The following is an 11,620-nucleotide window of genomic DNA, read 5'->3' as shown; positions in this document are numbered from 1 at the left end:
AAAATGATTAAAAAAAAAACATGATTATCATGTTGGTACAAAAGAGAAAAGTAACAGATTCATCGGTGAATTTATCCTCTAGGGAAAAAAAATTACATTGTAATGATAAAAAAAAATAAAAAATTTCACAGTGTGAGGAACATTTAAGCTGAGATAGCAGAAGCAGAAAATTAAAGAGGGTGATAAAACTGATTAAGTGTAAATAAAATTAAAGAAGAGGGTGATAAAACTGATTTAAGTGTAAATAAAACCATGTATCACAGTAAAGACAAGTATGGACAGTTGTTATATTTTCGTTTCATGTTGATGCTACAGCAGGATGAAACAGTCGTCGCATTTCCACACAACTCTGTGTTGGCCAGAGGTTACAGCTGCTCTGCAATTACAGTAAACACGTGATGAGAATCACCACATCTGTGGCAACTGTCAGCACATTATGCCTCCTTTCTAGTTCACAGAGATGAAACATTTCAGAAAGGGAGCAACGTTTAAGCTGCAACAGCACAGACACAAAATTCAGGAGATTAATCTTCATTTTTAAGTGCAGCTAAAATCACTTGGAGTAGAAAAGACACAAGTTTGAGCCGATCAGATATCAGGGCACTGACCTCACACGGCTGACAACGCACGAAATGAATTAAAATCTGGTTGGTTTCGATCAAACGAATACTATTGATGGTTACGTATTTAAGTCTGGATGTGTTTAGGAAATAAGTTTATTTCACATCATATTCTGTCTTCTTGACATCTAAAAACAAACAAAAAAAAACAAAACTTTTTCTACATTAGTTTGCATTTTTGTGCCACTTCTGGCAATAATTAATGATATGATGATATGATGAGTAAGAGTTAAAAAAAAAAAAAACAAGCTCAGTTGCCAAGCTGGTTTGCATCGACTTGTGTGATCCTGGATGTTACAGTCAGGGATCGTCTCTGTGCCCCTGGGTGTGCAAAAGCAGACAGTTCCAGTTCACTCGTTTACCTGCCCGAGATTTCAACAGGATTCAAACAACACACAAACACATTCACTGTGATATCTGGAAATCTGCTTTTGGGCTATTGCAGATTCTAATATATTTTTACACTTCTCCTATCAACAAGGTCACAATAATTGTTTGTGTGCTTTTGAGGCATGATGGTGGTGCTACCGGAAAACAGTGTGGCAGATGTTCCACTTCACTTACACTGAAATAACCTCATCACCAGGTTGTCTGTGGCTGTTTACCCACCACCAACTTCAGCCAACTCCATATCGGATGTTTTCTTTATTTTTAACATGTTTATGGCTGCTTTTCCTGGAAACTCCAGATAAGAAGCAAACCGTGTTAAAGATTAGCTTTCATGGTGTGAAAACTGTCAGATAAGGAAGAGTGGGATGAAAATCTGTGATCCAGACAAGCAAATTTCAACACAGTCCCAGCTTGTGTTGTTTCATATTATCCATAGCTCTGTTTTTATAAAGATTTCTGTTCACCAGCCGTTGAATTCTAAGAGTTATGTATCCGCATCACATTCACCAGGCAGCCCACACAAGTGGGAGGAAATAGATAGTTTGCCGTCTTGTTTAAAGTCTTACAGGGTCGACCCTGCAAGCATACATCCAGATCATCGCCCTGCAGGACATCACTGGCAGTAACAGACGGATAAAGCCGTGCAAATAGAAGTTCAAGGTAAGTTTTTGTTCCATTGGCAGCTCTGCAATTCTTCTCAGATGATTTCCACCTGCCCATGGACAGATCCACTCCCAGTTGGGGCCCCCTGTCTTGATTTGCTCACAGGAACAGCAGAACAGCCTTATTGCTTCTGGACAGGCTGAGGTTGTATGAAGTCGGGGTTTTTGCCCAAAAGAACCAGAGATTAGTTCTTCTTTCGGAAAAACTTCAGGTAAACTACAGCACCCAGAATGGCCAGCTCCATTAAAATGATGACACTTAGAAGCAGCTTGTTTGTCATCAACCTACAAAACAGAAAAGAAAATAATCAACATCAACATTTAAAAAGAGGAGGCTGTGAGCACACAGGTACCATGGGTGTTATCGATCTAAGTATGCATAAAAATGCAGATGACATGCATGAAAAAACAACTGTTTAATAATTAAGATTAGGTTCATTTATGTATCACTAATAATAAAGTGTACAGCTGAAGCCACAGTAGCATCACTGTCTGGTTTAAGGACAAACAGCTTGGAGGTTTGAGGTTTTTTGCTCAGATCTCAGTAAAGTGATAACTTTGAATAGGGGCTACGCATGCCCACTCAGACACCGTTACTCAAATAGCTGCTTACGGGCCGTTGCAAGAGGACCAGTCATGTAGTCCGTTCTTGCCAAGAACCACTTCGGTTTTTCACAACCAGAGAGCCACAACTGAAACACATCCTTATGTGTCTTCGTTTGTCGTACGACTTTCCTTCTACTGTATTCTGAATTTCCAACCACAGTGCAGGAGGACTGTCGCTCTTCACAAAAACAACCAATGACAATAACTGTTTCATATTTCCTTCAGTTTTTAAATGCTGTTTTATATTTAATCTGCTTTTCTGAAGGATCTTTGTACCACTAACCGGTGTTTCAAAACACTAACTGGTATTAATGATCAGCAGAACAGGATTTCTACATGTTATTTGAAGAGTGACACCAGCTGACTATTAAAACTCCAAACAATATTTATATGTCGTCTTGATGGATCTTGCAATGGGATTATAAGCCAGCCTTCTTTTAGTACCATGAGATATCAGTTTGCAATGTAGAAGCACTGGTACACATGTCTCTTATAAATATGTTTGTATGTCTGCATTTTTTTTTCTTCTGCCTCTTTTTTTTTTTTCTTTCTTTTTTTATGGACCAGAGTCTGAATAAAGAGAGAAAGGTGAATATAAATGAAAGCAACAGTTTAAAAGTGGGAATGCATCTTGATGCACTTCGGTCATACAATAAAAACACACAATAAAAATCAGAAGACATTTAAAAAAAGGACAAAAAGGAGCAGCTAAATTAAATGTGTAACCGTTTGTGCTACTTACCGTCGCGACATGGCTCGAAGAATCTTTCTACTCCGGCTGAGGTTCTCTCCTGTGTTTACCAACTACACAGACATAACAAGAGGCGATTTAAATAAACTATGGCTGCTATGTTATCTTTATATTAAATAACTTTACATCCACAAACCAAAATACGATCCATTTCACCACAAACTGGATCAGTTAAGTACATTTCTGGACTTTTTCTTACATATCATATAAAACAAGGCTACCAAATTAGTCCTACAAGGGACACAGTGCTGCAGGTTTTCAATGTCTCACTGCTCCAACACACTTGACTCACATTAAATGGATCAAACAGCTTATAACTTTCTTCACAATGACTTATTCATTTGAGTCAGGTGTAAAAAGCTGCAGGACTGCAGAAGTTTGCAAGTTCATTCTTTATAAAGGCCAGCATGACCAGGATTATCAGCTCACCCTGTTTCTGGTACGGTCCAGCTGCTCCCTCTGTTCTCCCAGCTCCTCAATGATATCTGTACCAATCTGCTCAGTTTCTGCAGCGATACGCTGACTTCGATCAATACTCTGGCTGGCATTGTTCAGGTATTCTGTTCCTTGGAGCAGCAGAGCTCTCTGGGACTGCTGGTGTGTCTGCATGGTTAAATGAAAGTCCCAAATACAACCTAAGATTAGGTATATTTATTCTAGCAACAACACAAAGGAAAAAATGCACATGAATCTACTTTCTTTTTTAAAAAAAAAATGCATGGGTCATCTTGCTTTTCAAGGCAGCCCCATACTCACACTTTGTTGATTTTGTGATGAATAAATGCCTTGGGTAGTTCCTTGGGCTGCCTGTGAAGAAGAGCCAAATCCAGGCGCAGAGTTTTTCATGTCCCTCTGCAGTTTACCGAGATCCCTGCGATAAAGCCGTAACTTTGTACTCATAGCATTTCTGTAGGACGGAGGGGCACCACGCAGCTCATCTTCCATCCCTTGCAGCTGGAGACAAGTCAGAAAGCACTGTGTGAGGCTGATGATAAATTTGATTAGATTAAATTAGATTAAACTTTATTGTCATTAGGGGGTGGGAAAATTTAATCGAAAAATCAAATATTGGGATTTTTTTTTGCTTTGCAATTTTTATTTTTCATATAAATAAGAATAATCCATAATTAAATGTCTGTCATTTTTAAAAAAAATTTTTTTTATTGATCTTTTTACTTGTCTTCATTGGCATTATAGCAACAGAATGATGATCTGGCTACTGTGTTGTTGTTTCCTAAGTGAAATCAAGAATAATGACACGTAAAAAAAGTTTTGTACATTTTTCTACAAAAACCAGCAATATCAAAGAATAACGACATTCGCAATTTAAATCGAATCGGCACCCAAAAAATCAGAATCAAATCGAATCGGGACAAAAGCATATCGTCACAGCACTAATTGTCATTACACATGTACAAATACAATGCAACGAAACGCAGTAGGCATCGAACCAATTCAATTCAATTTAATTTAATTCCAGCTTTATTAAGGACACAGAATTCAGGTCCATAGAAATAGAAAAAATAAAATAAAATCGTATCAAATGGAAAAATAAATAAATAAAATGGTAGATACAATAAAAGTGCAATACAGGAAGAATTACAAATATAGGCAGGAGTGCCAGTTTTTCCAGATATTAGATGTGAACCTGACAGAGCTTATCCTAGGACAGACCGGAGTGCAATAAGCAACAAGTGCAAAGTATATATTATCTGCAGTATGTACAAGTATTTTACAGCTGTAGCATAAAGTGATTGTCACAGTAAACTGATTTGAGTACTATGAGCATTAAATGTAGATGGACTTTAATGATGTACCTCCTCCACGGTAGCAAAAAAAACAAGAAACTCAGATCTGAAACAGCCTCAAGTCGCCGTTTTGCTTTACTTTACATTTGTAAACTTTAACCAGGGATCTAAAAGTAGACAATCAGAACAACATACCACTTCCTCAGCCTCCCCCTGCCTCTCATCAAAGGTCCTCACCAACCTCTTCCTCTCCTCTGCACAGAACACAAGGTAAATATTTAAAACAGATCAGGTTGTGTTGTGTGGTTATCTAAATAATGTTAACAAGATGAAAAGCAATGTTTACCTCCGTGATATTTCAGGGCTTTCTCTGGTATCAGCTTCAGCTCATCGTAGATAGATCTGTAGATTTCGTGCAACTTCTCGAATTCCTCCGACGACATATTTAAATAAGTGTAACTTTGTTAAGACACCACTCTGTCTTATCTGTATAAAAGATTAAACCCAGTAAACTGTAATATGTGAGTTAATCTGCTAGTTTTGCTTTGACGATAATCAGATCCCCGGGACTCTTCCGCATCATGGCCCTCGTGACCGAGTGCCTTAAAATCTGTGGTGAAAATAACAACACTTTATTTTGTAGATAAAAATGAATAAAGGATCGAATAAACAGACTGCTACACCGATTATAAATATGGATATTATAAATAATTCCAAACATTGCTGAAGCGGACTTCAGAGGCGCATCAGTAATAATTTTAATCAGGCACTAAAGAAGCTTTAACCCGTCTGGGAAGTGTAGTTTTTAACAGATGTTTTTCATCGGACACTTAATGCATTATTTATTAACCGCACTCACTTATTTAGCAACGTGTTAGTTTATTATTTAACCAATGTTGTTTTATGTATGTTTAATCATCCATTAATTTGTGTTTTTTTTTTTTCTAATGGGGTGTGTTTATTGTGACTGAAACTGAAAAATAAAGGTATTGGTAACACTAAAATCTCATATGTGACCAATTCTTAAATGAATATATAGTTATATTAATAAAACAATACAAACCCGAACATGTAAACAAAAAGAAGACAATTTTTTCCGTTGCGTTAGGTTTTAAAGACTACAATCCCGTGATCCATTTCGCCATGTATCCTTCACCCACCGCTGCGTTTTGCACCCTGTTATCTTTGACATCAGCTGTTCTGCCTACACATCAACAGCATCCCGCTGGAGGAGACAGAGAAGCGTAAATCCGTAGCATGATGTTTCTCTTATTAATTATTGCAGGCCTCGGGGTGGTGACGCTGCTGGTGATTTCATTTGCTCCACATATACGGTAAGTAGCAGAAAACACTCGTTCATTCTCATAGAAATTCAGTGTCTTTAACACATCACTGACAAGTTACTTGGTTGACAAGACATAGCATTGCACTGATGTAATTACTGCGATTTGGTCCGTTCTTTTAATCAGAGATTAAACATTGTTTGCTCATTTACCTCACTATGGTCATTTTAATGGTGCTTTTTCATTATTTGTCATTTTTCCTCGACGATGATGGAATTTCAGAGCAGAAAATCAATGAAACAGAAAGGAGCTGTGGGAGTTTTTTTTTTTTTTGTTGTTTTTTTTTTGCACAGAGATGAACCGGGTGTCTCTCATCTCAGCTGCTTGGGCCTATCAGGAGCGTGCGCGTGGGAGGAGTTATATCAGTATGCATTACTCCAACTAAACCATTGGATATGGGGCGGTCGTGCTCGGTGGCGTGGGTCATACGACTTCTCGCTTAGGACTGTTTATCAGCCAAGTTTTTCCATGAATTATTAAGCCAGATTTCCCATATGTCCAATCCTAATGAGGACATGAGTAATACTGACTGCAAAATGGATCACTTGTCATTCAGATGGAGTTGTTTTCCTGTGATTTGGGATTCAGTGAGTGTTCTGATCTGCTGCCCATGTGTTTGAACAGAAGGTATGCAGCAGGAGGAGTGTGCAGGTCCACATCTCGTTTGGATGGGAAGACAGTGCTTATCACTGGAGCCAATACAGGAATAGGGAAGGAAACTGCTTTGGACCTGGCAATACGAGGTGATCGAAAGTGCACACACATTTGCAAGGAGTTGGTCCCAAAGCACCAGAATCCGCCTTCAGAAAAGGCACAACCAAAAGCCAGCAGATTTCCCTTATATCTTGCTTCCTTTACTTAACAGGGGCTCGGGTGATCATGGCGTGCAGAGACGTGGAAAAGGGCGAAGAGGCTGCAGCCAGTATACGAGCTGTGTATTCCAGAGCACAAGTGGAGGTTCGAGAGCTTGACTTAGCAGATACCTGCTCCATACGAACTTTTGCTCAGATGTTTCTGAGAGGTGAGAGCAGGGCCGAAGTTATTCACATTTAGTTACACCGTATGGTGTATTTTATTTTATTATTTTTAACCTTTCCAGCTTTAACATTGTGGCATTCTCATCCTTAGAGGTCAACCAGCTTCACATTCTTATAAACAACGCTGGAGTGATGATGTGCCCCTATATGAAAACTATTGATGGCTTTGAAATGCATATTGGAGTCAATCATTTGGGTAAGATCTTGCAGAAATGCCCTGAAATCAATAAACAACAATGCAGACTAAAGTAAAGAAGAGTGGGGTTAGGTTAGCCAGTAGGTCAACTGATCCAAGCCTCTGTATTGTGGCAAACATGAGTCTTGCCCAGTCTGTAGCATCCATCATTTTATCCAGCATTTATAATGCACATAAAATCATGCTAAACCTTTTTTTTTTATTATTATTTTTAAAAGCTGTGATGCAAACTGAGGCAAAGTCTGTTAGCCAGATCAGAGTCTAGTTTAAAACTATATGACAAGAGCAACGATTCACATTTCACTGCAACCTTCAGAAGTAGTTGTTTGGACTTGTTTCCAAGTTGTAGCTGACTCTTTTTTGCCAAAATAGAGTTGTTTAAGACTAAAATGTTTTTCAGTGTCTGTAATATTTCTTCACCTCTTTTAAGTCTTTTCTTTTTATTTCACACCTTTTCTGTTGAACAAATTGACTCAGAAATTCGAACAGTTCATCCATTGTTTATACCGGTTTATACCAGTTTAGAGGTGCGGGACGGGAGTCCATCCCAGCTGTTATCTTGGACAGACCGCAAGTCCATCACAAAGACAAACCTCTTGGACTCACTCCAGTTTAGATGCACCAACTTTCACCATGAACAGTCAGTTAAGGTGGTCCAACTTCCCCTAAGATGAACTTTTCCCTAACTTTGAGCAAATTCAACCTCAGAAGCAAGTTTCATTAGAAGGAATATTTCTTAAAAATTGTCATAAACACACTGATCATTTAAATTTATAGAGAACATCTTAAAATTCAGTTATGTGTTTTCAGTGTACATTCTCCAAAACTTTCCCTTTATCGGTCCTCATTTTAGTAAAATATAGCTGATCTTACTCACACATTAGTTTCAGAGTTTTTATCTGGTTTTATTCTTTGCTGAACAAACTTTTGAAAACTCATATTTATAAATTATAACCTAATTTTTACACTTTTTAGCCGTAGTAGCAAGCATGCAGCTAACTCCTTAAACTTAAAATGTTCCCTAAAAGGTTGATTTTCACTCAGATCCGATGAAAGGGGACCTGGTGAGAAGCAGGTCATTCTGATGACATCTTTCTTATTTCCAACAGGTCACTTCCTGTTGACCTACCTGCTGATGGGGCTGCTGAAGCGCAGCGCGCCGGCACGTATCGTAGTGGTCTCATCTCTGGCGCATAATTTTGGCTGGATCCGTTTCCATGACCTTCACAGCCAGGGCAGCTACAACAGCGGATTAGCATACTGCCAGAGCAAACTGGCCAATGTGCTCTTTGCCAGAGAACTGGCTCGCAGACTCAAAGGTAAAACAAACACATAAAACCATAAAAACGTGTCTAACATTACGCTCTCCGGTAAAACGGAATAAGGAAAGACCAGGAAGAGTGATTCCATGTAAAATACGGCGCCATCTTTTGCTTCGGCAGGTACGAATGTGACGGTGAACTCGGTCCACCCGGGGACGGTGAACTCAGACTTGACCAGACACTCGACTCTCATGACGATATTGTTCACCGTCTTCTCCATGTTCCTGAAAACTCCACGAGAAGGAGCACAAACCAGCATATACTGTGCCGTGGCAGATGAACTGCACTCGATCTCTGGGAAACACTTCAGGTAGGAGAAAACAAGAAAGCTGCTCAGTGAGAATCCGCACCAGGCTATTCAGTGTGGTCCCACGAGGGCCGCAGGTTTTCACCGTTTCTCTGCTCCAACGCACCTGACTCAATTTAAATGAAGTTTTGCACAAAAAAGTCATTTGATCAGGATGTGTTGGAGCAGGGAAACATTGAAAACCTGAAGGACTGTGGCCCCTGGAGGGACTAAAGTGAAAATGGCTGGTCTACAAACAGAAAACATAAATCGCTTCTTGAAGGAAATGTTTTATTTTAAAATGGATTAATTCCTGCTGCAGTGGAGCGGCTGACAGAAAATGTGGGTTTGTAATTCTGAAAAAAAGACATTTACTAATCTGTTCTCACCCTCTTGTATTATTAAAGAAGCATTTTGCGTCCTGCTGTCTCTTGTGAGAAACTAAAAATATAGAAAGCCAGCCCACTTTAAAACTAAACCACTGAATTATTTGCCATCTTTATTCTACAGCTTTTTTCAGGTTAGGTCCATAAAGGCTGCAAGTTGAAGCCTTCTTCTGATGCACTTGTTTTTCCAGGACATTACATAGACCCTCACTGGGATTGAGATCTGTAGACCTTGAAACCTTTATACTCATTAGACCCTCCCTGAAGACAGTTTTGCAGAATGCCCAGGGCATTATTTCACTTAAAGACTGACGCCATCAGGGAGTATTGTTGCTGTTAGTCTGCAATATTTACATTGTACATATCAAGAGTGACATCCATGTGAATGTCAGGACAAAATGCTTCCTGGAAGAAACTTGTCTGAAGCACCAGACTGCCTTTGCTTGCATGACTTCTTCTGTTTGTGCAACATGGCTCCCTACGTCCTCGCTGCGGGTTGTTAACCGTCATTGCTCCATGGTTCAATTCTAGCATCCATGTGCACATTGTAGGTACTTTGAGCTATGACGTCAGTCATGAGTCAACAGATATTTCTAACAATAAAATGAAAACCTGAATAAGAAAAATATGTCTATGAGAACAGGAATGTCAGCAGGTAGAAGCTGGTTTTTCAGCCCATTCACGGTGCTTTAATGCTATATATAAATACAGCTTTACCTGCGAATGACATTGCCAGGGCTGACAGCAGTGGGTAACGGTCTCGCTGTCACTTTTTAAGACAAACAGAGTGAGACAAAGGTCTGTGTGCAGGATGAGTCAATCTCTGTTTGCACATCTGCAAGAAGAGACCTTTTACTGGTTGCCTGTGCTTTTTATGTCAGTCCAGCTTCTGACCCCAACTGTTCACCTCCATGTTCACCCTGTACAAGGCTAAATACATCTCTGTTGGTTATACGTTGTTATATAACCAATATAAATACAGGCTGTTCTCTAAACAAGTCAAACACACAAAGTCTATTATTCAGATCTTTTCTTTGAAACCATTAAACTCCTTCTTGGCGTCATTCATGTGGGAACCAGACAATTGCTCTTCTTGGTATTAAGGGTGTTATACATCTTACAAAGCCACACCCAGCATCTGTTTATGTACAGGCAGTTTCAGCATGTGCTGCTTGGAGACAAGTGTGTTTGAAGCACTTTAAAAACAAGGTGAGGTTTGTCCAATTCCACTTCTTGGGACGTGTTCTACATGTTTCCCCACTTTTTAACACAGCTGGATTAAATTAATAGGTAATTTATAGGACATCAAGTTGTTGGAGAGGCCAATTTCATTTGAAGTGACCATCAAGGACTTGAATTGTACATGTCTACAATATATGACCAGTATATGACCGGGACTTTATTTATTTATGATGGCATCTTGGATCCTGCAGTTTTCTTAGATCTCCTTTGGATGGTACTTTTAAACAAAATAAATGTTGTCTTAATAATTAAAAGTCCGCAAATAGATCAAAGGCAATCTGAATGCAAGAAAAACAAAATTATGACCTAAAATGAACACTTAAAAGGATCTTTAAACCATGATAGTTTGACAGTCTGAGAAGTTGTATGAGTTTAACATTGTCCATCCCAAGTCAAGCACAAGGTCAGAGGCAAATCGGATGGTTTTAACCAGAGTGGTGACTCATGCCATCACTAGCCCTTACATAACAACTCTCCTCCTCATCTCATTTCAGCGACTGCGCCCCTGCCTTTGTAGCCCCTCAGGGAAGAAGCGAAGACACGGCGAGGAGACTGTGGGACGTCAGCTGTGAGCTTCTCGGCATCGAGTGGGACTGATTCCGCTTTTCACTGCTTTCTGTCTCAGTTCTCCAAGGAGTCCTTAATATTTCTGTTTTAGTTCATTCATTCGATTCATTTTGGTTTTGATGCTCTCTACCTTTGAACACTTCTTACATAACAAGCAGTCAGGTAAATTATATAAACGGTACCATAATGTGAAGTTGCTTTTTTGCTCTTACAGATAACGTCGTAAAGACTTGAGTATTTTGGTGCTTTACAACAGCTCCTTAAACCAAAACCACTCAACTGTATTTTTGTGTTAAAGCAAATACTTTAAGGTTTTTTTTGTGTGTGTGTGTGACACAACGTGCATACAGTGTAGGCAAAAAAGCAACTTGATGTATTGTAATGCTGTGGCGTGCAGTGAAGGGTTAATGCAGGGTAAAAAACCAGCATCTTTTCTCAAACATTGTCTGCTTTCTCCAGAATTT

The 11,620-nt window shown here is 39.2% G+C and overlaps 2 protein-coding genes across 2 annotated transcripts; one reads left to right on the top strand and one right to left on the bottom strand.

The window, feature by feature from the left end:
* Positions 1–158: 158 nt before the first annotated feature.
* On the bottom strand, positions 159–5,251 carry vti1b (vesicle transport through interaction with t-SNAREs 1B). The gene is made up of 6 exons (XM_079262717.1): positions 5,124–5,251; positions 4,973–5,031; positions 3,786–3,983; positions 3,459–3,632; positions 3,021–3,082; positions 159–1,957 (listed from the first exon to the last, which is right to left on the bottom strand). The coding sequence occupies exons 1-6, from the start codon at positions 5,218–5,220 to the stop codon at positions 1,858–1,860; spliced, it is 690 nt and encodes a 229-aa protein (XP_079118843.1). The 5' UTR covers positions 5,221–5,251; the 3' UTR covers positions 159–1,857.
* Positions 5,252–6,034: 783 nt separating this feature from the next.
* On the top strand, positions 6,035–11,186 carry rdh12 (retinol dehydrogenase 12; the record flags this gene model as incomplete). The annotated part of the gene is made up of 7 exons (XM_079261868.1): positions 6,035–6,111; positions 6,745–6,863; positions 6,986–7,141; positions 7,249–7,353; positions 8,463–8,672; positions 8,796–8,985; positions 11,084–11,186. 7 exons carry the CDS (start codon positions 6,035–6,037, stop codon positions 11,184–11,186), a joined length of 960 nt encoding a protein of 319 aa, XP_079117994.1.
* Positions 11,187–11,620: the final 434 nt, after the last annotated feature.

This window comes from Telmatherina bonti, assembly GCF_933228915.1.
Source record: "Telmatherina bonti genome assembly, chromosome: 22".
NCBI classification, from domain to species: domain Eukaryota; kingdom Metazoa; phylum Chordata; class Actinopteri; order Atheriniformes; family Telmatherinidae; genus Telmatherina; species Telmatherina bonti.
This window is presented reverse-complemented; position numbering and strand designations above follow the sequence as displayed.